This window comes from Melopsittacus undulatus, chromosome 4, assembly GCF_012275295.1.
Source record: "Melopsittacus undulatus isolate bMelUnd1 chromosome 4, bMelUnd1.mat.Z, whole genome shotgun sequence".
NCBI lineage: Eukaryota > Metazoa > Chordata > Aves > Psittaciformes > Psittaculidae > Melopsittacus > Melopsittacus undulatus.
In genome coordinates, this window is record NC_047530.1 from 533,980 (window position 1) to 560,475 (window position 26,496).

Below are 26,496 nucleotides of genomic sequence, written 5' to 3' on the forward strand. Positions count from 1 at the left end.
TTCTCTTCTCTGCACATATCTGTACCATTCCTTGTACCCTCTCAGAAGCACTGCCTTGAATCTCGGTGTAGAGCTGATTGGAATTCCAAGGATTCCACCTCCCAAGTACATTTTGTCATTGCCTTCCTTTGGTTTGCTTCCTGAAGGATGATTTTCCTCTCACATCCTCAGGACTGTTCGTTCCAGCCAATTCCCAGAATAGAAGGATGCTGAGTTCTAAACATCACTGATGGTTCCCGAAAGGGAAGGTTTTAAGGCAGGAATCATCCCTCTAAAGCTCTTGGAGCTTTAGTTACACATTCCTTACACTAAGCAGGACTAAGGAATGTTTCTGTCAGCTCACAAAGGAACCATTGGGATGAGTGTTCATTTTACAGTGACCTGCAGTTGTATCCCTGGTGCCTTCAAAGGCCTGAGCAGAGCATGGGGAAGCCAATGGAAAACTTGTTTTCAGTAGCCCATGGATCAGCCCCTAAACTCTGATGCAGCAGAGACATAAACCCAGTTTTAACTTACCACTCAACCTAAGGGAACTAAGAAGGGCTTAGGGTAAGTGCCTGCCCAGTGCTTTAAGCATGAGGCAAACAGCACCTGCTGCATTATCCTTCAGCTTCCAGATTTGCTTGCATCCTACTACAGAACTTAACAGGAATAACAGGACTTATCCATAGGAGAAAAGAGGAAGCAGAAGTGGGATCCATTTCATCTTCAAGCTAGAAGCACCAGAACACCTTCTACTAAGAGAACATAATGACATCTTTATAGTTGACTCAGAGCTCCTTGAAAACACATTGAGATCAGGTGTAGTAATTGAACCTCTAGTTGTAGTGCTAAGCTACAATGTCTTCAGATTCCTAATTTATAGACTTAATCAAGAGTAAACTAGCAATCTAGATCTCTTCAAACCCCAAGCACAGCATCTGCTTCGAGTTAAGCGTTAGTTCATTCTCCCCACGGAGACAGCACTAAGGAGGACTTGGTATCACAAACACCACACAAAGAACACCAAGCAAAGAACAGCGTGTGCTCAGTACGAGGAAAGACAACTATTTATTTAGCACAGCGAGTTCAGGCATCGGAGCCTCTGCTTCCATAGGTTCAGCTCTGAGAGGGGCCAATGTGCTCTTCTCAGCCTACTCCTCGCTGGTTGTATCTCACTGCACAGCCTGGCACATTAAGGCAGAACAGGAGGTGTTTGCTAAGAGGGTGTTGTTTGCAAGTCAGGACTGGAGTGCATTGCCCCTGCTGCCTCTATGGGGCTTGTATGGCATCGACACTCGAGCTACCTGACTCAGATACACACTAGACCCACACTTCAGAGAGCACTACAACACAGGCTGGTATAGTCTAGAGGTGCCTTGTTTTAAAGCAAGTAGCCCACACGACTACCCAGGGAGGGGGAACAGGAACGTTGAGCTTCTAGCACGACGGGCACACCATACGTTCAGTACTTCACTAGCCATACATTCAGTACTTCACTAGCCATACATTCAGCACTTCACTAGCCATACATTCAGCACTTCACTAGCCATACATTCAGTACTTCACTAGCCATACATTCAGCACTTCACTAGCCATACATTCAGTACTTCACTAGCCATACATTCAGTACTTCACTAGCCATACATTCAGTACTTCACTAGCCATACATTCAGCACTTCACTAGCCATACATTCAGTACTTCACTAGCCATACATTCAGCTGTTCACTAGCCATACATTCAGCACTTCACTAGCCATACATTCAGTACTTCACTAGCCATACATTCAGCACTTCACTAGCCATACATTCAGCTGTTCACTAGCCATACATTCAGTACTTCACTAGCCATACATTCAGTACTTCACTAGCCATACATTCAGCACTTCACTAGCCATACATTCAGTACTTCACTAGCCATACATTCAGTACTTCACTAGCCATACATTCAGCACTTCACTAGCCACACATTCAGCACTTCACTAGCCACACATTCAGCGCTTCACTAGCCACACATTCAGCGCTTCACTAGCCATACATTCAGTACTTCACTAGCCATACATTCAGTACTTCACTAGCCATACATTCAGCACTTCACTAGCCATACATCCTGTGCACTGAGAAGAAACCAGGAGTGGAAAGGAGTGCGGGTGCTACATGGCATGATGTGAATGGCACAACACAGACACTTGGTGGGAATGCAGGGCAACAAATGAAGGGGCATCTCCAGGTTGGCTGTTCCCCCCTCTCCCAGACTGCAGTCATACACACATACATAGACACAGAATACGCTTCAAGGCAGGGTGGTGTGTACATACACAACCATGGGTATGTTCCACACCAAACTGCCAAAGAGGTGAGTCCCAGGTACCACATCTGAGCACTGCTAAGCCATCACAGTAGGTGAAAACCCCCTTATGAACAAGATGTACCCCATAAGTGCTTAGGGATGCCTCCCATGTGCTTACATACCCCAGAGATGAGCTGCAGCCCCATCACCATCTCTGTGGTGTGTTTCTGGGTGAAATCCCTGGCATCTGAGGGCAAAAAGGGGCAGGGGGATGTTGGAGGTGGACAGGAACGGTTAAGGCCCATGGTGGCTGAGAACTGGGTTTCCTCTCTTCTGTTGCCAAAGGTTAAGTCAAGGAAATAAAGAACCCTTTAATTTAATAGGGGACTTCAGAAAGTCAAATAGGAGTTTCCTTTTCCTCTCCCTTCATCTATCTCTGCTGCTCATGGACAGATGTTCTGTCTGTAATAGATAGTGTCACACACTGCTAAAGAGATGATCATATGCTGGGCCTGAGGGGGGGGAACAGACAGGCCAAGGCAGAAGCATCTCTTGGGGTCAGGCCTCCCCTTGAAACCAGAGGTCACTGTCTGGAATCACCACCCTCCTTTGGCCAAACACGAATCAAAGCATCCTTCCAACCTTCCCTTCCTCATGGGCAACATAAGCAATGATTCCCCATTGCCAAGAGCTTTGTGCTGCAGAGATCAGAGACCCCCAGGACCCCCCATCCATCCAAACCCCTGCAGAAACACCCACAATGGAGCCTTCTGCTGCAAACCACATAGACCCTCCATGCTGTAAGTGATGTAGTGCATCCACAATACAGGCACACAGTGCTTCAAGCTACCAGGGTATCCCCAGGGGCTGTAGCACTGGTTCCAAACCCAACATGCCCACCCCTTGGCTCTGTTCTGATAGAGGAAGGCATTAAACTCCAGCAGCACACAGCCTGGGGCTCATCAGAAGGCAGCATCCGATAGTCCCACAGTCACCTTTGGGAATGTTTTAGGGAAAAGAGGATGGCAAAGCTCAGCATAGGGGTGGCCAGGCTGCATTAAAATACCTTGGGCTTGGGGAAGCCGTGTGCATTGAGCTTCCTGGAGGTAAATAAGACAGACATGAGGCAAAGGGAATTGCCAGATCAGGTTATACACCCCCCCCAGCAGCACTGACCCCAGGGGCAGTACCTGGGGAACACAAACCTTCCTCTGCATCACCTGCATCCCCCCATCCAGGCTCAGGGACACATGGACAACCCAGGTTCACCTGAACCCATCCATCACCTCTTGCCAACCATCACTCCAACCCCTGCCCATCAGCTCCCACTGCTGCTGAGCTCTGGGGACCCCCCACTTCTGACCTCTCCTAAGCTCTGGCCTAATTTAAACCCATGAGGCTCTATTATGCAGTAGCACAGCAGCCAAAAATAGTCTTAATGGAAGCTTTCAGACCCAGGTCTGTTCACCTCATGGTGTTAATGGCATCAGCCAATGCACTGAACACCCTCTCTCATTGCCTGCCTTCCCTCTCCCCTTTACAAGGTCTGGCTTTAGAGCCAAGGTACTCACCAATGAAACCAGGCTGTTCCCAAGGGATGGGAATTGTCTCCATTCCCAATGTGTGGAGCAGTCACAAATCCCTGTTACTGTCAGAGGAGGGAGGGAAGAAATCCCCCCAGGGCAGATGGGCATCTAGAGCCCTTGGATAGGGTTTAAAGCAGATCAGTGTAGTCCTCTCTGCCCCTAAAACCAGCTCCTGGCTCCTTTTCTCCCTTCTCATGTACCAAGAGACCAGAGCCTTTAGCAGGGAAAACATCAGGGGAAAAGCCTGATCCCAAGCCCAAAGAAATGACCAGGAAGAGCCCAGCTGACCTTGCAGGAGCTCAGGCCACAGCATCCTGCAAAGCCCAGCCTAACCTCGGAAATACTAGATCCAAAACAAAGCCTCTCTGTTCCCAAACACTGCTGTATGACCCTGCTGAGCCCTGGCAGCCTGAAGGCTGCCTGGAGCATGCAATGAGCCAAGCAGATGGCAGCTCCTGCCTGCCTGAGCTCAGCATGGGGCATCACCAGGTATCTGTGTGCACTGTACAGCCCCTCTGCTCAGACCCCACTGGCAGCTCAGCAGGGAAGTGGCTTGATGTGACATCCCACGTTGCATCCTCAGTCACAGCCTGTTTCCTATGGGGCACTTTCCAGTTGGGTTTGTCAAGGTGGGTTGATGAGCAGCAGATACATGAGACCTCTATTAGAGATGCTGTTTGGTCATGGAGCCATGGACCATGGAGCCAGTGCTTCCCCTGCCCTGGGGTTGGTGGATAAACACCAGCCCAACACACAGCGACAGGCAAAGCAGGTCTTAGCACAAGGCTCCATCTCCCCCTTACACCATCTTCACCACGACCCAACTTCAAACCAATCCAAACAGGAACCAAAAGACAAAGCAGGGACTCTGGATGGGACATAGGACACTTTGGACTCGAAAACAGGGGACTGCAAGAGAGGTGAGGGTGTCTCCCAGGGAGGGAGGGGAGGGGACACCGTCATTTACACCCATCAGGAGAAGCTGTAACCTATACACAGTGGTAGAAGCCAAGATATAGTACATGAGAGAACACACTGAGTGCATGGAGTTACCCCGCACCGGCTCAAACCACACAGTCATCTTCACCAAGACTCGGAGTTGCAGTCGGTGCTTGTTGTTGACCTATCTAGCTCACTGTATAGATATGTATATAGAGAGATATGTATAGACTTCCTCGGCATGCATTGGTCTCAACAGGAGCTGTACAACGGGGCCGGTTCCTCATCCCCATCCCATCTCCATCATTTTTTCCTGGCTAGGAAAGCCATTCCCACCACCACAGCCAGCGCAGCCACTGCCACCCCTCCAACGATGAGCAAGGGCTTCACGTTGTCAAAGATGCTGCCTGGTGACTCCTCAGAGCCCTTTCCCTTGTGCTCAGAGTCAGGGGATGGGCCCGTGGGCTCCGGTGCCTCGCTGGGTTTCAGGCTGCTGTGGTTGTTGGTGACGGCAGCGTCGCCTGTTGCCTTCTTGGTGGCCGGAGCCGGTTGCTCTTTGGGGGCATCCTTCTTGTCTGCATTGGTGGCAGTGGGGTTGGGCTTTTCCTGCTTCCCAGAGCTGGGGGCCTTGGGGTCGGGTTTGTTCCCACTCCGGACGTTGCCTTTGGAATCCATCCCTATGAGCGCTGTGGGTTGTGAGCTGGTGCAGTGTATGGGGTTATCCCGGCTCTCCTCTGCTGCTGTTCCGGATGCTGTAGAAGGCAGAGGGACCACCCGAGCTCAGCCCCTTGCAGTGGGGTCTTGGGATGGTTCTCGCACTGGCAGGGTCCTATCTGGGCATGATACAGCACCTGGAAGAGGAAGCAGAGCAGTGAGGTGAGGGGGAGGCCAGAGCATCCCGTGCCAGCCTACATGGAGGTAACAGAGGACAGGAACACAACTGGAAGGTGCTGGATCTTCCTTGTGTAACTGAGCTCTATTCACAGCTTCTGCTACAGTAACCCTAACCCTAACCCTAACCCTAACCCTAGCCCTAGCCCTAGCCCTAACCCTAACCCTGTACCTGCAAGAACAAGCACGCTGCACTGCTTCACTGCTTGTCATCCCTGCTGCCACAGCCAAGTCCATCCCAGCTCTACATGTGATGCCATTTGTCAGTGATGAGAGATACTCACATCCAACCACATAAATCTCACTTCTCATTTCTCAGCACAGATCCCTTCCTCCTGGGTAAGGAGAGAACACTGTGTTCCATAGGGGAGCAGATCAATAGCTCCTCCCTGCTTCTACATCACCCTCTCCCCTCTGGCAGCAGTTCAGTTTAGGACGTGGTTAATGTGTGATCCTGTCTGATCCTCTCCTTCCCCATGGATACTGCAGGAAAAGCAGGATTAGGTCCTCAGTTATGGCAGGATTATTGCTGTCAGCAGTTCTGGTGCAGCCACAATGTGAGGCAAGCAGCAGATCCTCAGCTGGTGCCAACCCCATTGACCCCAGTGCAAGTGCATCCATGGACTGTAAGGCTGCATCTCACAGCCTTAGAGCTCTCACTCCTGCCTCCTTGCAGAGCTGAGCAGGATGTCAGATGTGCTGCAGGGGATTAACTGGAGCCATTCTGATGAAGGCAGTGAACAGCAGAGCTACACACAGAGGACACTAATGGACATAATGGGCTTCAAAAGGTGCTAAACACACAATGGAAGCATCACCCAGAGGGAGCCAGGACATGGAGCTCCCCCTCTGTGCGATGGGAGGTTAGGAGGTGGCTGCCAGCACCACATTGAGCTTGGGCAGTGATGAGCAAACAGGAGGCAGCAGTGGGGTCCGAGCCTGCATCATCCCCTCCTGCTTCATCACCTCCTGCATCATCCCCTCCTGCTTCATCACCTCCTGCTTCATCACCTCCTGCTTCATCCCCTCCTGCCTGCTCAGTGATACAGGAGCTTATTCACGGCCTGGATTTGGGCATGAAGAGGTCTCAAACCCCCTCCCCCAATACAAATGCTCCTCCCAAAGCAGCTCAGAGTGAGGATCGCTGCTTTAATGACAGCCAAGAGGATCCCAGGGCTGCAGCAGTGGTTGGTGCTGCTGACTCCTGTGGGATACAGCAAACCCAGTGGTGTTCCACCCTCCATCCCCATAGAAACACTGGTCTGGAGGGAACCTACCCATAGAAATGCCAGAGCAAAGCTTAGTGTAAGACAGAACCCCCCCTCTTGCTCTCCCTTGTAAGCCATTGTTTGATGGGCACCAGCTCCTCAACTGGAGCTGACTGAGGGAGCTGCAGCACTGAGATCACGGCAGTCCATCACTGCACCAGGCTGGTACATCATATACCAAAGGGGCTGTCTGAAAGGCTGGCAGTTACATGGGAGGATGCTCTCAGCTCTTCCTCTGCCATGGAATGGGGACAGGCACTTGCAGAAGGCTTTTCACAGCACTCACCTTACACAGCTCCCATAGAGGATGGGTTCTAGCTGGGTGATACCTGCTGAGATGGAGCCTGATGCCTCCAGAAGGCATTAGATGGCCCCAGGTGGCCAGTTTTGAGATAGCACATGGACAGGTGAGAGGCAGATAACCTGCCCCAGGGTTATTATAGCCAGGGTTAAGCAGGATAGAAGCTACTCTTGCCTTGGAGTTGTAACTCAGTCTAAGTCCATGCCCTTCCTATGGAGAAAACAGCATGCAGATCTCCCTAGCAGCTCTATATGATCCAAACCCACTTTGTGTGTTAAAGAAGAGCACAGTCTCTTTGCCTGCAGCCAAACCACACTCACATATCACAGAGGTGATATTACACCTCTTTGGGAACCCAAAGCACCACCACCCTCCCCTCCTGCTTCACTGAAGAGGCAGCATCCACTTGGGCATCCACAAACACAACCCCAGGTGCTCACCAAGCTTAGGACCCTCTCTGGGGTTTGGTAGACAAACACATGGACCTGATCATTGCAGGGATATCATCCTCTCCTTGCTCCGGTTGTAATCCTCCTGTAGGTACCCCCTCATCCTGCCTACTGCCTCCATAACAGTCATAGAGCTCTCAGTGTAGCTCCATGGCAGTCACCCACAGGGCTCTGCCCTTCATTTTGGGAGCAACCCATCCTCAGTTTACATCTGGTACAAGGATGACAAGAGGAAATAGTGGAGCCCAAGCCTGAAGCAGGTTAAAGCAGGGAGAGTCACATTCATCATGTCATGAATACTACATCACCTGCTCAGTCACTCTGATAGCAATCAGCTGGGCTACTCACACACTCTCCCCTGTTTCTGTGGGTTTAAGCCAAGCATTAAACACCTGTTTTTCCCTTAGGAAAGCCATGTGCAGCCTATGGAGGTGATGGGTAAACCATGGAGAGGGGAAACTGGTCCCTCTGCTGAGAACTGGGGGCTCTGCATGATCCAAGAACCTCATGGTTAGTCCTCACCCCTCAGTGATCAGCTCTGCTTCCCAGGTTCCTGGAAGCAGGAAAGCTGGGTTTGCTCCGAGCCTTGTCCCATAGCCCTGCTCTGTTACACACAGAGGATGCCTCAATCTCCAGGTGGGTTTCCATTAAAAGCAATGGAATTTCCACACACAGATTAGGAAAGGTTTTAAAAGATGCAGAAATCAAAGTAAGGCAAGAAATCAATATCAGCAGTTCTTGAGCATCCACATGAAAGGGCCTCCTGACCTGGTTTGCTATGTCTGGACCTAGGCACACAAGTGCCCAGCATCCCTCCAGACCCCAGCATCCCTCCTGACCCCTCAGATAGGCTGAGATGCTGCCTCTGAGCTCAGGTTCCCTTCCTGCTACTCCTGCCCTGACCCAAGCTCCTCTAGCAGCACATCCTCCCCCATCACAGCACTTAACCCCCTCTGTAGCTATCACCTTCCTCCCAAGCAGACTCCCCCACCTTGGGTATCACCCCCTCTCCTTTCCCTTTCCATCCCTGTGCTCCACTTTGAGCCCTTCAGTGTCCCACATGTTTCCTCATCCCCAAAAGCTCATCCTGCACATGCAGATGAGGGTTTTCCACAGTCTCCCCCTCTCCCCTCATTCCATCACATGAAGCTGCTCTCCAATGACCTGATTCTCTCCCTTTGCTTTCTTCTTTAGAGCTCCTCACATCTATTTATTCCTCCCTTCTCCTCAGTGCCTTTCTCTCCCCCTTCCTCCCCCTCTGCCTCCTACACAGACAGCAGCATTCCAGAGGTTTCATTCCCCCCCATTCCCCCCACCCTGTGCCATGTCTTTAACAACCTGTGCCTTTGGGGGGGGGTTCACAGCTAAACCAGGCTGGCAAGAGGGAGCAGAGGCAATGGAAGCAGTGATTCAAGGAGGAAAAGGGGGGAATAAACCCCCTGCAACAGCAGCATCACACAAACCCCACAGCCCCCCCCTGGGATGCTAATGGTGTGGCTCTCAAGGGCAGTGCAATAGGGCTGATATGAGGAGCATCCTTCCTTGGCTCCCTCAAGGGCACCTTTTCTGCCTTCTCCCTACAGTGAATTAGCAAATACATGTGTTCATCTGCCTCCTGTATGTGGAATACATGGATTTCAGCTGCTGCACCCATGAAAGCTGCATCAATCTGCACCAATGGGAGCAGATGAGTCACCGACAGCTTTACCATAACAGCAATAGAAGGGTTTCTAAGGGCTGGAAAAGACCTTTGAGATCAGGTCCTGCCATTCCCCAGCACAGCCAAGGCCACCACTGCCCCATGGCACCAAGGGTCTCATCTACATGGTTTGAATGGGACACTCTGGGTGTCCTCCAGTTGAAAGCATCACTCAGAAATAGCTGCTGAGCACATCAGACCTGCAGCAAATGCTGTGGGGAAAGAGCCAGAGATGGCAGAACAGACCTTATATATCCTCACATCTTCCTCCTTAGCCCCTAATCTCTCCTCTGTTTCTGCTATTCCTACCTGGCTGGGAAATGGGCAGGAAGCTTTGCCTGTATGGGACAAAGAGTTACAAGCACCAAAGCCCCATTCTCATAGGCAGCATGGCCTGTCCTGGCTTTTGGGCAGAGAATTAACTGGCTTCCTATTACTAGGCCAGCATTAATGCTTCTTCCTGCCTCATCCCCACTCCCTTAGCCTGGAGCAGCTGGACCATGGCAAAGACCTTCCTGCAACTCCAAACTGCTTGAGCCAAGCACGGCTGCACCCATGGGTTGGGGATGGAGGTTATCAGCAAGGAGATAAGGTGCAGAGCCAAGCCTGCCCACAGTTCCCTTTGGAAGGACATAGCTGGAAGCCAGGAGAGCTGAAAGCACTGAGCAGTACTGGAGGACACAGCTTGTGCCTTGCAGGACCCTCCTTCTTGAAGCTAAAGGAGGGCTTTGAACACAGTCCCCATCATATTCCTAAGCCAATTGCCCTTACACCAACACAGCAAAAGGTTTTCAGTGCCATGGAGGAAGAAGAGACCCCAAACCCCATTCATGTCATGTCCTGCAGCAGGTTCTGGAGCCTCAGCTGGCATCTGGCTGGTTTTAGGACCAAATGAGCATCCTAAGGGACACAAAATGATGCTCTCCTCAGACAGCTTCCCTTTGGGAAGGGCAGTTTGGCTGTGACTACACAAGGTGAGATGGGCTGAAATGACCTGGACCAAGCTGTTAGAAACAGGGGGGATCAAGTGCTGCTGCCTAACCCATGCATGTCCAACCCTACCCTCCAGTGCCAACCAGTGTGATCCAGGAGACTGAACCCCCCCACATGAGACCTTCAGATGGAAACCAGCAGTCGTATGGAATATTACCATAGGACTGAAGTGGTGAGGGGGAAATCAGCTGGAGCACATGGATAAAGGATGCTCACGATGTGCTGAGGGCAAGGTAGCCTGTTCTGAGGGATAAAGGCTTCTCCAAAGTGGTCCAGGGTTACCGGCCAGAGGGCAACGCTGGTTCATTGCCCCTTGCCATTTAATGGCAAAAGAAATAGGCTGTGATCATGGCACATTGACAGAGAGAAGGGAGCATTTCAGAGCACCACAACACAGGGCTTGGGGGGTCCCTCCTGTGATCCTGAGGCTTAAATCCATCCTCTTCTCCCAAATCTCCCAGGACACCAAAGTGGCTTGGAAGAGAGTGAAGGGAAGGAAGGGCTGAGTGTGTGCTGCAGTCCTGGCCAGCTCAGCTGAGCATCACGTAAGGAACCATCCCACCCCATTGAGGTAACCCAGGGTTTGTGCCCCACAGCTGAAGGGAGAGCTGGAATCATGCCCCTCACTTATTCTAGGGTAGATGTTAGAAAGAACTTGCTGGTTCCAGCCTGGCCCTGCTTTCCTGCATGGGATGCACCTTAAAACACAGCTCAATGTGGCACCTCCACTGTTCTCTGAGGCCATCTCCATCAGAGAGCTTGTGGCAGGGACCAGCACATCCCATTGCTTCTGAAACCCAGGGGGAGTCAGGCAGGGATGTGCTGGGGCTGTTCAGCCTGGAGCAGAGCTGCATGGAGAGCTCAGAGCAGCTTCAGTGCCTGAAGGGGGTTATAGGGATGCTGAGAGGGACTCTGCATCAGGGACTGTAGGGACAGGACAAGGGGTGACGGGTTCAGACTGGAACAGGGGGATCCAGATTGGATGTAAGGAAGGAATCCTGCCCTGGGAGGGTGCTGAGGCACAGGGTGCCCAGAGAAGCTGTGGCTGCCCCATCCCTGGCAGTGCTCAAGGCCAGGTTGGACACAGGGGCTTGGAGCAGCTGCTCCAGTGGAAGGGGTTGGGGTTGGAGGAGCTTTAAGGTCCCTTCAACCCAACCCATTCCATGCTCTAGGATAGGCAAGGCCCAACCTTTCCCCTCGCTGCAGTGGGGAGGGAGCTGCTGATGGCTCCAGGATCTCAGTGCTTGAGCCCTCAACCTTCTTGCCTAACCCACAGCTAACAGCTTGGGGCAGCAGACACTGCCCTTTGAAAGCATCCTCAGGGGCTGTGCCCGTTTCCTCTGCCAGATGGGGGTGACCCATCCAGGCTGGATCTGTGCTCAGTCCCTGCCCCATCCCAGCAATGGAGCAGCGTATTTTGTGCTTCAGTACTTCAAGTCCCTGTTTCCAATGGGCACAAACAGCACTTCCCCCCATTCCTGAGCTGCTGGGGGGGAATAACTATGTTAAAGACAGGGAGATGCCAGACAAGCACCCAAGAGAGGCGATGCCATAGTGTGACTAAGCCTTTCCCCATCTCCAAGAGGTGCTGTGAAGACAGATGAGGTAATGCAGTGCCTCGCTACCACCATCAATATTAAACCAGCTTTACATAAGGAGCTCAGCAGCCGTGGGCAGCTCCCCAAGGAGGCTTCGAGCTCCCTCACAGCCTGGTTTATCCCCCCCATTCCTGACACCATGCACAGCAAATGGGATCAACCACAAGGCAAGCACAGCAAGAGGGATGCTCCTTAGGGATGCTGCTGAGCAGCCTATGGGCAGCAGGACCAGAGCAGGGACCTGCTGCCCTCCAGCCCCACTAGAGACACAGCACCAGAGGCTGCTGACCCACTTCACTGATGGGATATTTATGGATCCCATTCCCAGGTGCTTCCTGCTGCTCCCACATCCCCCATTCCTCCTGGATTAAACGTTTCCCTCTCCAACAAACCCTTTCCATCATGGAGAGCATCAGATGCTGGAAGTCCCTTTAAGGCAGCAGCAGCAGCTTCAAGGCTGCCACAGAGGGAGATTTGCCAGCAAACCTCCATTGCTGCATCCATCCTGTGACCAGGCTGCATCCATCACCACACGGAGCACATCCAGCCCCACAGGACCCTGCCTTTGCTCCCTGTGCCACCAGGATCTTCACCTCCCTCTGGGTCATGCATCAGTTCAGAGGTTGGGTTATCCCCAGTACCAAGGTGGGATGTGGGAGCAGGATGAGTCCTGTACCTTTGCCTTATATCTGCAAAGGGAATGGGGTGGGATGCAGGCCCTGAGCACCACAACAGGCACAGAGATGGGGCAAAGTCCCAGCTTACAAGCCTGGTTCCAGTGTCCTGCATGGGTGACACAGCAGTCTGGGGTCCCACAGCCAGCCCCAATGCCCTCCCCACCACCATGAGCCCAGAGAAAGGCAACCCCATCTTCTTCCACACCATGACCTCTGCAGATGCTCACGTCTGAGCTGGGTGAGCTTGTCCTGACCCCTCTCTGAGACATGGAGGTGGCATTCACAGCATCACTAGGGTTGGAAGGGACCTCTGGGGATCACCCAGTCCAACCCCACTGCAGACACCCCATACTCTGCCAGGGTGAACCCAAAGCACAGCTCTAACCTGCACTGCTCAGGCACCTGCATGGCACAACCATGCTCCTGCTTATCTCCCTTACATGGCAATGAAGCCACAAGGCCCATGAGAAGTGGTTCATCTGACTCTGCTCTTCACCCCACAGCACTGAGGGCAGTGAGGCTTAATGCTGCTTCCCCTGCCACCAGTACAACCAGTGAGCTCCTGGTGCACAGATCCTGCTGCTTCCAGGGCAGGTACAAACCCAGCCACTTGCCCTGCAGCACACATCAGCTTCCTGCCCACAGCCCTGTCCAACACACACAGGCTGCTGCTGGATACCCCAACCAAGAGCCCTCCATAAGCATGGTCCCAAAGGGCAGCACATCACCCAGACCCCACACTGCACTGGTACAGCACAAACCCCTTCCCTGTGCTTTGGCTCCCAAAACACAGCAGCAAAGAGGAAGGAGTCACCAAACCAGCATTGGGAAACAGAAGATCTTTGTCTCAGCCTCTCCACTGGTGCCAATCACATGCTCTGACTCATGTCTATGGGGGTGGGCACTGAGCTGTACCCAGCATGGTGCTGGCAGGGGAAGTCAGGCTTGGCAAAGGCTGGACAAGCTGCCTGGTCCCCCATCCATCCAGTGCCACCAGCCCTTGGGGTGCAGCTGAACCTGCTGCAATCTCAGCCACAGCATCCAGGATGAGAGAGAAGCTGGGGATGCTTTGCTGAGCTTGGGATGGAAACAGCCTCCCAAAGGGGACACTGTCATAGGCCAAAGAGCTCCAGAGCCCCTCACTTTGCTGGGCAGACTCAGCTTCCAGCCTGGGCTTGAGCCCCACATCAGCCACAATCAGACCCCGATTTCCCACTGTCTAGCTCCATATTGTGTAGTGGAACAGGACTGGAGCTTCACCCATCAAAAACAATGCGGTGCTAAAACATTAAACCTCCCCCTGAGCATCACTCACCCAAAGCAGACATTGAAGGGAACAAAGGCAAGGATTTCCAGTCGGGATGACTGTTTTCCATGGCAACTCTTCTGCAGGACACTGGAACTGGAGCAGTTCCCAACAGGGAGTGATTCAGGAGATGCAATGGGAGATGCACAGCCAGCAACGTGAACCACAGAGCCTTAACCCACCAGTGTGGCATCCCACAGGCAGGTATGGGCACAGGTCTGGGTGCATCCTGCATCCCAGACCAATGTGGTACCCCTGCATCCTGCCCTGGGCACTGCACCTCTTGGCTTGTGCATTTCAAACCCATTCGCTTTGTTTCTTTATGGCACATTTCCAGTCCTCCCAGTGCCACCAGCCCTGGGGCACTGGGGACAAGTTGCTGCATCAGAAGGTGGCACATCCCTTCCTGGGGACAGGCTGGCACCTCCTGTATGATCAGAGAGGCCACCAGAGCCCAAAACCCCATAAGAAGCTGGCCCAGCAGCCCCTGCAGCAGCTCTGCTATTGGAAATGGAGCTGTCACCCTTCCAAGCGCAGCCTCATAGCTCAGCATCGGTGACATCTCCTCCTCCATCACTTGGAGGTGTTCCAGGAGGGAGCAGATGAGCAATTCCCCAACCACATCCACCCTAACACATGGTTGGGACCATGTCTCAGGTCCCTGCTCAGCAATGGCTCAGTGGTGCCATCCATGGAATAACACTGATGGGGTCAGCAAGTGCTGCCTGCCTCCTTTCTGCCTCCTGGAGAGGGATGAACAGCTCATCCCTTCCCACCAGAGCCCTGCTCTTTGCACTGAGCCTGCCAGCACTTGGGAACTGCCTTAGGCAAGGGGACAGATGCTTCCAGTTTGGGATGCTGCTCCCCAGGCAGCTGGTACCCACATATAGAAGGCTGATTCTAACACCTCTCTGCTTGTAAGGCCTGTTCCTGACAGTCAGCATCTCCTGTATCTCAAATTCAGCATCCACAAGCAAAGATGATGGGGGTTATATCTGAGATGGTGAAACAGCCCCAGCCACTGCAGGAAACAGCAGCAAATGTAACATCCCTCTTCAGCTCCATCCTAAACCCATCCCTTGGGATCAATGGCACCAGGTTGCATTGGTGGCATCACCCTGCTCTGTGGCTCTGCTGTGGTCAGCAAATGACAACAGGGACAACTCTGCATGTGCAGAGCCAGGACCTGCATCTATCAGTCCCCAGCTCCACAGGCACCAACCTGAGAACAGAGGGGATAACACAGCACCAGGCAGCGACATTCCCGGGATGCTCTGGGATAAAACCCATCACTCACCTCGTGCGGCAGAGCCAGAGCCCAATCCCTGCCTGCAGAAAGCTGGGAAGCACCTGGGAGAGGATGGATGGGGCACATCCAGCCCTGAAATGCTCCCTCACAGAGCTCCATCCCTCCCCTCTACCGACCCCCATGCTGAACCACGGATGGGGAGAGCCTGGCAGGGAGGGGATGGATGCAGAGGGATGGATATCCGCATTTAGGGGAATTCCGGGCTCCTTCCCCCATCCCAACACGTTATCCCGGTGCCAGCGGCTGGTGCCGAGCGCTGCGGATGAGGAAAGATGGGAAACGCTGAAGGTCAAACCTGTGAAGGTCAAACCTGGGGAGGTCAGAGCGGAGCCGGGAGCTGGATCCAGGCTGCTGCATCCTCCCTCTCCCGCAGCATCCTGCCCAAGCCCCACCCAGGAAAACGGGGCTGCAATGGGAGCGCTTCCTCCTCCTCCTCCTCCCCAACCCCCCCAGTGCCAGGCTGGGCACGATCCAAGCATAAAGATCCTGTTTTCCCCCCTGAATCCCATCAGAAGCTGCCGGATGATCAGGAGCTAAACAGGAGCAGGGACCGGAGCAACAGGTCACTGCAAACACAGGGATAATAGAGCAGCAGGGACATGAGACCGAAGAAGCCAGGACATCCCCACGCGTTGCATCCCTGGGAGCACACAGCCCTGGTACCCTCCTCAGTGCGATGCTCTCCCCATAGCGCAGCACAGGCACTATTCCCTCTGTCAGCTCTCTTTTAGGCTGTTTTGGGGGCAGATTTCACCTTGTGAGCTCCTTTCCAGCCCCAGCTCCTTTGGTATCAAAGGACACCCCTTTAATATCAAACCTAGCAGGACCATCCCCACCTCCTTCCCTTGGGAAGATGATCAACGGGATGCTGTTTGCTCCTATTGCAGCCATAGGAGCCATAGGAGACATAGGAGACATTGACCCCCTCCAAGCAGAGCACAAAGCAAAACCAGCACCACAAACCCTGCAGGAGGAAGAGGAAACCGGATCAAACCCTGCTGGGGAGGGCTCAGGCTCCTGCCGAGGCTGAAGGCTGATGAGGATGCTGCTGCTTCCCCTCCTCCCTCCCGGCAGCGCCGCTTCCGGCACATGGCTCCGCATCTCCATGCTTGGAGGAGCCCGGCTGCAGCATCGGAGCCCAGCATCCATCCCGGCCCCTCCGGGAGCAGTGGGATCGGGATCGGGATCAGCGCAGCCAAGGGGATCGCAGGTACGCGGAAGCATCGGGAGCAGACGGGATCCCATGCGCTGCGTATGCGGAAATGGGTTTTCCGGCTGCCTGACCTTCAGGGAGCAGGAGCAGGGAACTGGGGTGGGAAGGGAGCTACTGGGGGGCACTGGTTTGGGTTGAAAGCAGCCCCGTTTAACAGGGGGAGCTGGGGGGGGTCATGGTCCTGAGCCCTTGACCTCCATCCCAGGCTGCTGTGAGCAGGGGGACACTCACCTTGAGCAGGTAGATGGGGGTCTCTGTTTTGCTCTGTCACCCATAGGAGGAACTCAGCACCCATAGATGGGGACCCTGACACGCTCCCCACTGGGTGCTGTTGTATGGGGAGCAAAGCAGCAGCTCTTACCTTGTGTCCTGCGGTCACACCTTGGGAGCTGGCTCTTGCGCAGAGAGGAGGGAGGGAGAAGGCAGAGGAAGGGGGGAAACTTGGGAGTTTCCCACAATGCACTGCTGCAGACTGCATGAAGATGGAGAGCAAGGAGGGGGGGGCACCCAGTGCTCCAATCCGGAGGGAAGGGCTGGGATTAGGGTGGGGAGGGACAGGATGCTAAGGGGGGGGTGGTTGGGGCTGTCCATCTGCATCTGCACATCCCCTATGACCTGGGGCTGAGCTGGGGTTTGATGTCCCTGCAGCACTGGGTCCCTGCCTGCATCCCTCAGCCAGCCTGGGTTAGCAGGGATTGCAGTGAATACAAGTGGGAGGATGGACACTGGGGGACATGGGATGGGAAGAGCCTGATAAACTGGGATACCTGTGTGTGGAGAAGGGAAAACGGGTATGGGGCTCCCCACAGCAATGCAAGGGGTTTCCAAGTGTGGCACATCCCTCTTCCCAAGGAGCAGAGCATTGGGAGACAGCAAAGAGCCCTCCCTGTCCCAGCCCCAGCTCCCCCATCCAGGCCAGGTCTCCAGTTCACATCACTCAGCTCTAATCTTGCTCTTACCCCAACCTGCAGCCAGGTCCTGGGACTGTCTGTGGATCACTTAGCCCTGATTTCCTGAGCCTGCCAAGCTCTATGATGCTTGTCCATCTTCCTCCATGCGGTTCCTTGGACCCCTGACCAGCTCCATGTGATTGTGTAGAAAACATGGATCTGAAGGAGGTTATACCCAGGAATCCATGAGGAACCAACCTGAGCTCAGCTGCTTGCACAATAACTCACTCAGCCTTCCAATGGACGGGGTTCGGGTTGGGTGATCCCTGTGCTCTGCCCATGTGTTCAGGATGCTTAAACCCCTCTGTCAGTTCAAAACCTGCTTGTAGGAAGCTGCAGGGAACAAAGGGGCCCAATGCCAGGACCCAGCTGTGCTGGGAGTGATGCAGGGATGCACAAGGTGATCTTGATGCAGTCCTTGGCTCCAGGAGCCTGCTTGGCTCAGATGCGCTGGCACAGGCAGGAGTGGTTGTGCCTGATGCTGATGTCCCTTCTGCTGCCTGTCTGGTCCCACACCAGCACCAGCTCTCCCCACTGCTTTATAGGCTTGTGCCAGGCCCAGTTCAGAGCATTAAGTGTGTGCTTCCCTTCCCAGCATCCCCAGACCTGCTGCAGCAGCACAGAGGGGCTTATTTATGGAAAACTTATGGAAATCTGGGATTTAACACAGGAGAAATCCCCAAATTCCTGCTCCCATCACTCATAAACCCATTTACCACTTGTACATCAATGTAGAAACACCCTTGGCCTCTGCATCCCCCCTTGGCAACAGAGCAGGAGGATGGGGAAGTGGAAACTGGCAGCTCCAGTGCCCAGAGGCTGGATGTGCTGAGGCTGGGGGTGTGTGGGGCTGGCTGTGGTTTCCTATGTTCACATGTGCTGCCTCAGCCCTAGGGGATAACCAGCCCCACAGAATGCACTCCCAGCCTCAGGCTTCCATTACTTACCTTCTATGGCTCAGATGGAATAGTTTGGGTTGGAAATGACCTTAAGATGATCCAGTTCCAAGGTTTTCCAAGATTCCCAGTTTTAGAAGCATTTTGACCTGTGTAGACAACAGGGAAGTAAAGGAAATGAGCTGTAAAACCAATGCCCTCCCCCTGCCCACTGCAGAGGGAAGTGGGGAAGCAGCACCCAGAAATCCCCTGGTACCAAGCAGAGGATGCGTCCCATACAACCAGTGGGTCACAGCCCCTAACCCAGCACAGGGGAGCAGCTCAACAGGGACCCAGCCAGGTGAAAGCAGCTTCTCCATGGGCAGATGGAGAGGGGAGAGCTGGTGATGGCTCATGCAGGCTGGGATACAGCAGGGATGATGGGAGCCTGCCCTGGCTATGGGAACCCCCTGCTGCTGGGATGGAGCAGCATCCTTGGGAAGGAACAGGCTGTGCCATGGGCTTCCAATAGGAGCAGTTGTTCCCACCACAGAGCAGCACTGTCTGCAAGCAGCTGCCAAGATGCTGTCAATCACAAGTGCATTCTTCCTCCTCCTTCCATTCCCAATGTGCCTTCAAACATCCCATCCCGGCATTCCAGGGAGCTCTGCTGACCGCATCCCCCTGGAGCACTTCGGTTCCATCACACCTGGATGAAAGCTGGAGCTACCAAACCCCCACATGCCACAATCTCAGTTCCCCATTCCCTGCCTCCACCATAGGATGGGTTATGGGATCCTGCAATGGTTCCGTCTGGAAGGGACCTTAAAGCTCCTCCAGTTCCAAGCTAGATGTGAAGCAAAACCCCATAGGGATTTCAGGCAGCACCTTCCACAATGCTCCCCACTGGGGTGTCCCCAAGTCCCCCATATGGTGACAGAGGTTTGGGTGTTGTCATTGCTGTGCTCAGGGTACACCCGGATGGCAGAGGAGGAGCCGGTGGTACCTGGCCTCCTGCGGGCACTGCAGGCTCTCACCCTGAAGGACTTCCAGGAGTTCAAGATGAAGCTGTTGGAGGTTTGTATGGAAGGAGGCTGGAAAATCCCTAAGGATGCACTGGCCAAAGCTGCCCATCCGGGTGCATTGGTTGGATGCATGGGGGAGAGATACAGCGAGGATGCGGCGATGGAGATAGTGATTGGGGTGCTCCGAGAGATGAACATGGGAGACCTTGCTGAGGAGCTGCTGGGAGAGATGGTGAAAGGTGAGAAACCAGCATCCATCCTTAACCATGGAAGCAGGGAATGGGGTGGGATGAAGGGGGTTGTAAAGTGCATCCAACCCCAACCCCTTCCCATGGAGCAGCTGCTCCAAACCCCTGTGTCCAACCTGGCCTTGAGCACTGCCAGGGATGGGGCAGCCACAGCTTCTCTGGGCACCCTGTGCCAGCGCCTCAGCACCCTCCCAGGGAACAGCTTCTGCCTCAGAGCTCAGCTCAGTCTCCCCTCTCTTGGGCAGGTTCAAGCCATTCCCCTTGGCCTGTCCCTACAGGCCCTTGTCCCAAGCCCCTCTCCAGCTTTCCTGCAGCCCCTTTAGGCACTGGGAGCACTGGGTCACTTCCCTTTGGATGATCCTGGTAACGCTTTGGAGCTGGAGGCATCTCCAGGACCCCATGGACGGTGCCTTTGTCCCCAGGGCACAAGCAGAGGGGGACAGAGGCTGCCGGTGGCCCCAGACCATTGCGTTTGCTCCCAGTGGGTGAAGGTTGCAGGGTGGTTAAAGCAGGGGTTCATGGATCAGGCCAATGGGAGAACCCCCCCAGGTGACCAAAGGCCCTAAGCTCTGGCAGGCAGCATCCTTATTGCCTCTGCCCTAAAGCCCTGAGCATGGAGATACCCATCCCATTGGTGTGGCTGGTGAGGAGCTCCTTGGGCATCCGGTTGTGCCTGGGACTGATTCTGCTTCTCACTGACACAGAGCACAGGCAGAAGTACAAGGAGCACATTGTCCAGAGCTTCCTCCGGTACAAAGAGGTGTCCTCATGTCCTGGGGAGAGCAGCTCCATCCGGAGCCACTTCACCCCCCTGACCATCACCAGGAACCCTCGGAGCCAGCGTGAAGCTGTGGACATCAGCCATGGATGCAATGACACCAGCAATGGCCCAGCCACCATCTCCACACTGTTTAACTCCAATGGAGATGGGCAAACCCCACAGGTCGTGGTGCTGGTGGGAGCCCCAGGGATGGGGAAGACGATGGCAGTGAGGAAGGTGATGGTGGAGTGGGGACAAGGCACCATGTACACTCAGTTTGACTACATCTTCTGCATAGACTGCAGAGACGTGGCCCTTCCTAAGGAGGCCAGTGTGGCAGAGCTGGTGTCCTGGTGCTGCCCGCACCGGAGGGCACCGGTTGGGAAGATCCTGGAGGACCAGAAGAGGATCCTGTTCATTCTCGATGGCTTTGAGGCCTTGGGATGTGCCTTGGTCCAGCCTGAAGAGCTGAGCTCTGAGCCCAGGGCAGTGAAGCCGCTGGAAGTCACCCTGATGAGCTTGATGAGGAAGACTCTTGTCCCCGAGTCCTCCTTGCTCATCACCACGAGGCCGATGGCTCTGCAGAGCCTGGGGCAGTGCCTGCAGGGGGAGGAGTACATGGATATAATGGGGTTTTCCATAGCCACAAGGGAGGAATACTTCCACAGGTACTTTGGGAACGACCCCAAGGCGGATATGGCCTTTGGGTTTGTCAGAGCCAACGAGATCCTTTACAGCTTATGTAGCATCCCCATCGTGAGCTGGACCGTCTGCACCATCCTGAAGCAAGAGCTTCGCAAGGAGAAGGACCTCATGGAGGGCTCCAAAGGCAGCACATGGATGAGTGTGTTGTACCTCTCCTGGTTAGTGAGGCACAGAGGCAAGCACAGCCCCAAGGACCTCCAGCCCTTCCTCCTCAAGCTTTGCTCCTTGGCTGCTGATGGCATCTGGAAGCACAAAGTCCTCTTTGAGGAGAAGGAGATCAAGGAACGTGGCTTGGACCAACCAGACCTTCTCCCCCTCTTCCTCAATGAGAGGATCCCAAGGAAAGGTGAACATGGGAACAGCTACAGCTTCACCCACCTGCACCTCCAGGAGTTCTTTGCAGCCTTGTTCTATGTCCTGGAGGACGATGAGGACGTGGTTGGTGACTCCAGGGGTATCCCAAAGGACATCAAGGTGTTGCTAGAGACCTACAGCACATCCAGGGAGGATCTGAACATAACAGTGAGGTTCCTGTTTGGTTTGATGAGCCCAGAATCCATCGAGTACATGGACAACACCATGGGGTGCAGAACTTCACCACGAGCCAAGGAGGAGCTGCTGCAGTGGCTGCAGGGCAGACATGGAGGCACTTCCCAGCCTGGCCAAGGGATGAAGCTGTCCCGGTTGGATGTGTTCCACTTCTTGTTTGAGATGAATGATGAAGGCTTCGCACAAAGGGCGTTGGGAGCTTTCACTGACATGGACCTGCAGGACCTGAAGCTGACCCTATACGACCAAATGGCTCTTTCCTTCTGTATCAGGCAGTGGCCTGGGCTGAGCTCTGTCACCCTGCGGGGATGCTCCTTCCACCACCAGGACCCCAAGGATGAGGTGGCAGCATCAGTGTCCTGGTAAGTACTGCTCTAGAGACCCCAAATCACAGAGATTCCTCCTTTTCCACCCCAAAGGATGGTCCTAAAGGTGCTTAAGCTCCTTCCACCCAAACCCCTTGTCCTTGCCTGGGGTTTAGTTCCTCCCACCTAAACTCATCCTTCCATAGAATCACAGATAAGCTTGGGTTGGAAGGGACCTTCAAATCCCACCCAGTCCAACCCCCTGCAACAAGCAGGGACATCTTCATCCAGATCAGGTTGTCCAGAACCAGCTCCATCCCAGCCTGGAATGTCTCCAGGATGGGGCATCCAGCACCTCTCTTTCCATGGGGTTTAGTTCCTGAGCAGAGGAGAGCAAGGATCATGCTGGGTCTTCCATGGACATGGATACAGTGGGATGGATGGGGATGGAGCATCTTGGCTCAACCTCCTGACCTTCACAACCCCATCTGTGCCCAGGTGTTCACCTGGCTTCACATCCCCCTTCCCACACACAAAGAGCAGAGCCCCAATGATGAGACCTTAAGCTCTGGTCACCATCCTTTGTGCTCCCAAAGCCACAGAGATCCCTGCTGAGCCCTTCCCAGAGCCAATGCCAACCTGTGCCCTGCCGGTGCCACATCCAGGAGCTCCTGGTGAATGCCACCCATGGCTCTGTGCCCTGCAGCCCTGCTCTGTTGGACACCGGAGCCCATCCCGATCCCATTGCGGAGCACCAGGAGCCGCATTCCCCCATTGATGTGCTCTGCAGGGCACTGCAGCATCCGGATACCCACCTGCGGGTGCTCCGGTAGGGAATGGGGCTGGAATGAATGGGGGCTGGATAAGAGGGAGCTGGGGGGTGAGGCCAGGCTCTTATTGGCCACAGGAGGGGTGGTCCCTCAGTGCTGATTGGCTGGGGAGTGAGAGGGTGGGGTCTCTCCGTGCTGATTGGCTGTGGGGTGAGAGGGTGGGGTCTCTTCATGCTGATTGGCTGTGGGGTGAGAGGGTGGGGTCTCTTCATGCTGATTGGCTGTGGGGTGAGAGGGTGGGATCCCTCCATGCTGATTGGCTGTGGGGTGAGAGGGTGGGGTCCCTCCATGCTGATTGGCTGTGGGGTGAGAGGGTGGGGTCCCTCCATGCTGATTGGCTGTGGGGTGAGAGGGTGGGGTCTCTCCGTGCTGATTGGCTGTGGGGTGAGAGGGTGGGGTCCCTCCGTGCTGATTGGCTGTGGGGTGAGAGGGTGGGGTCCCTCTGTGCTGATTGGCTGTGGGGTGAGAGGGTGGGGTCCCTCTGTGCTGATTGGCTGTGGGGTGAGAGGGTGGGGTCCCTCCGTGCTGATTGGCTGGGGAGTGAGAGGGTGGGACCCCTCCATGCTGATTGGCTGTGCTGAGGGTGAGTGTGTTCCCTCCATGCTGATTGGCCAGGTGGTGTGTTGCTGTGTTCCTTTGATGCTGATTGGCCATGTGGTGGGTGGGCATGGTCCCTTGATGCCGATTGGCTGGTGGGGCGGGTTGGCGTGATTCCCCCATGCTGATTGGCTGGTGGGGCGGGTTGGCGTGATTCCCCCATGCTGATTGGCTGGTGGGGCAGGTTGGTGTGGTTCCCCCATGCTGATTGGCTGGTGGGGCGGGTTGGTGTGGTTCCCCCATGCTGATTGGCTGGTGGGGCGGGTTGGTGTGGTTCCCCTATGCTTATTGGCTGGTGGGGCAGGTTGGTGTGGTTCCCCCATGCTGATTGGCTGGTGGGGCGGGTTGGTGTGGTTCCCCTATGCCGATTGGCTGGTGGGGCGGGTTGGTGTGGTTCCCCTATGCTGATTGGCTGGTGGGGCGGGTTGGCATGGTTCCCTCCATGCCGATTGGCTGGTGGGGTGGGTTGGCGTGGTTCCCCCATGCTGATTGGCTGGTGGGGTGGGTTGGCGTGGTTCCCCCATGCTGATTGGTTGGTGGGGCGGGTTGGTGTGGTTCCCCCATGCTGATTGGCCGGTGGCGGTGGGCGGGGTCTGTCTGGGCTGTCCCATAGGCTGCAGTGGTGCCGCCTGCCTGAGAGCTGCTGTGCGGCACTGGCGACGCTGCTGGCTCAGCACCGCAGCCTGGAGCGCCTGGAGATGGGGGACACGGCAATGGGGGACCGCGGCGTGAGCCTGCTCTGCCAGGGGCTGCGGCAGCCTGGCTGCGGCCTGCGAGTGCTGCGGTGAGAGCCCCGGCACGTGGCCGGTCCATCAGCATCCCCAGCATCCCACAGCATCCCCATGGCAGCCATGGGTATCCCCAGCATCCCCCTGGCACACACAGGCATCACTGAATATCCCCCTTGTACTTATGGGCATCCCATAGCATCCCCCCAGCATCCCTGGGCATCCCTGTACAGACATAAGCATCCCCTTAGGAGCCCCAGCATCCCTGATCATCCCCCCACTACCCCCTGCTATCCCCTTCTGCATCCCCAGCATCCCCCTGGCATCCCTGAGCATCCCTTTGGCACCTACAGGCATCTCACAGCATCCCCCCCAGCACCCCACAGCATCCCTGAGCATCCCTGAGCATCCCCAGCATTCCCAGGCATCCCTAAGCAACCCCTGGGCACCCCTGGGCATCTCCCCAGCACCTCCCAGCATCCCTGAGCATCCTCCTGCCACCCCACAGCATCCCTGAGCATCCTCCTGCCACCCCACAGCATCCCTGAGCATCCTCCTGCCACCCCACAGCATCCCTGAGCATCCTCCTGCCACCCCACAGCATCCCTGAGCATCCTCCTGCCACCCCACAGCATCCCTGAGCATCCTCCTGCCACCCCACAGCATCCCTGAGCATCCTCCTGCCACCCCACAGCATCCCTGAGCATCCTCCTGCCACCCCACAGCATCCCTGGGCATTCCCCAGTCAACCAAACCCCCGGGGTGGATGGGAGCACTGGAACGGTACCCAAAGGGGTCCCCTGGGTTGGCATCACCCCTGTGCTCCGGGCTGGGGACCACGGTGGGGTGGTCCTGGGGGTCCCCAGGCTGTCTCTGAGGCTCTTTCCCTGCAGTCTGCGCTATTCCCGGCTCACCAGCGCCTGCTGCCAGGACCTGGCCGCTGTGCTGAGCACCAGCCCAAGCCTGGAGGAGCTGGATCTGTCCTTCAGCGATGGGCTGCGGGATGCGGGTGTGGAGCTGCTGTGCCAGGGGCTGCAGCCCCGTTCCTGCCGCCTGCGGACCCTGCGGTAAGAGCCTCCCCATTCCCAAGCGGAATGAGCGGCTCCATCCCACATCCCTGCTCCTGCATCCCGTTCCTGCCGCCTGCGGACGCTGTAAGAGCCTCCCCATTCCCAAGCGGAATGAGCGGCTCCATCCCACATCCCTGCTCCTGCATCCCGCAGCCTGGGGAGCTGCCGCCTGACGGGCGCCTGCTGCCGAGCGCTGGCTATGGGGACCCCCCCGCTCACCTGCCTGGACCTGAGCGACAATGAACTGGGAGCTGATGGGGTCCTGGAGCTCTGCCGGCGGCTCCGGAGCCCCTCCTGCCCCCTGCGGACACTGGGGTAAGGGGATGGGGGTCCCCTTCCAGCTCTGTGATAGCGCGGGGGGGTCAGTGCTGCGGGACGGGGGGTATGGAACCATGGAAGGGGTTGGGATGAAGGGACCTTAAAGCTCCTCCAACCCCAACCCCTTCCACTGGAGCAGCTGCTCCAAGCCCCTGTGTCCAACCTGGCCTTGAGCACTGCCAGGGATGGGGCAGCCACAGCTTCTCTGGGCACCCTGTGCCAGCGCCTCAGCACCCTCCCAGGGAACAGCTTCTGCCTCAGAGCTCAGCTCAGTCTCCCCTCTCTTGGGCAGGTTCAAGCCATTCCCCTTGGCCTGTCCCTACATCCCTTGTCCCAAGCCCCTCTCCAGCTTTCCTGCAGCCCCTTTAGGCACTGGAGCTGCTCTCAGCTCTCCCTGAGCCCCCCCAAAGCCGAGGGTGACCCCACAGCTCCTTCCCCCTCCTTACAGGCTGAGCACGGCTGGGCTGCCCCAGGATGTGCTGCAGGACCTCACTGCCCTGCAGCAGCTGAAGCCCAGCCTGAGGGTCGGGTACCTCCTGGAGCAGGAGGCACCGCAGGCAGGGGCCATGACCAGGCTCCCCTTCCACCGTGGGGCCCTGCCGGGCAGGAGGGTCCCCCCCATGCTCCGGAGAGGAGCCCCCCTCTAGGACAGCCCTTGGAGCCAGCGCAGCCGTTCCCAGCCCAGTGCTTGGGGACCTGGGGGGAACCTGCTCAGGGTCTGAGCCTGCCCCATGCATGGGGCACAGGGAGGAGGTGCTGCCTGCATCCTGCATCCTGCATCCGCTGTGGTCAGGCAGGACCGGTCACATCCTTCCCTCTCCTGTTTCCCCATGTGTGGGGAATAGATCTATATAGATCTACATAGACCCCCATCTGTTGGTGGGAACACTCGTGTTGGTGTCGGCTGATGCCTAATAAAGGCACTGGGGCCCTTATTCCCTTTTCTTCCACTGCTCTTCTCCCTGTCCCAGTCACACCCAGCTCCTGCCCCACATCCCCAAGGGTGATTGATATTCCTGGGAGCAAGGTACCAACCTG

The 26,496-nt window shown here is 55.6% G+C and overlaps 2 protein-coding genes across 2 annotated transcripts; one reads left to right on the plus strand and one right to left on the minus strand.

Moving 5' to 3' along the window:
* Positions 1-1,024: 1,024 nt before the first annotated feature.
* On the minus strand, positions 1,025-16,904 carry CEND1 (cell cycle exit and neuronal differentiation 1). The gene is made up of 2 exons (XM_034061595.1): positions 16,860-16,904; positions 1,025-5,645 (listed from the first exon to the last, which is right to left on the minus strand). The coding sequence occupies exon 2, from the start codon at positions 5,467-5,469 to the stop codon at positions 5,098-5,100; it is 372 nt and encodes a 123-aa protein (XP_033917486.1). The 5' UTR covers positions 5,470-5,645; positions 16,860-16,904; the 3' UTR covers positions 1,025-5,097.
* LOC101875179 (NACHT, LRR and PYD domains-containing protein 12-like) lies at positions 15,822-26,358 on the plus strand. Its single transcript, XM_034061470.1, has 8 exons — positions 15,822-16,495; positions 19,294-19,587; positions 20,301-21,972; positions 22,622-22,744; positions 23,956-24,126; positions 24,964-25,137; positions 25,294-25,455; positions 25,907-26,358. The coding sequence occupies exons 1-8, from the start codon at positions 16,375-16,377 to the stop codon at positions 26,103-26,105; spliced, it is 2,916 nt and encodes a 971-aa protein (XP_033917361.1). The 5' UTR covers positions 15,822-16,374; the 3' UTR covers positions 26,106-26,358.
* The last annotated feature ends 138 nt before the right edge of the window (positions 26,359-26,496 follow it).

What these genes read in the sequence shown, in the direction of transcription:
- LOC101875179 (XM_034061470.1), top strand. Translation starts at nt 16,375, where the DNA reads ATGGCTCCGCATCTCCATGCTTGGAGGAGCCCGGCTGCAGCATCGGAG. An exon ending in GTGGCAGCATCAGTGTCCTG is followed by an intron (nt 21,973 to 22,621) that starts GTAAGTACTGCT and finishes TGTGCCCTGCAG; the next exon opens with CCCTGCTCTGTTGGACACCG. An exon ending in ACCCACCTGCGGGTGCTCCG is followed by an intron (nt 22,745 to 23,955) that starts GTAGGGAATGGG and finishes GCTGTCCCATAG; the next exon opens with GCTGCAGTGGTGCCGCCTGC.
- CEND1 (XM_034061595.1), bottom strand. Translation starts at nt 5,469, where the DNA reads ATGGATTCCAAAGGCAACGTCCGGAGTGGGAACAAACCCGACCCCAAG.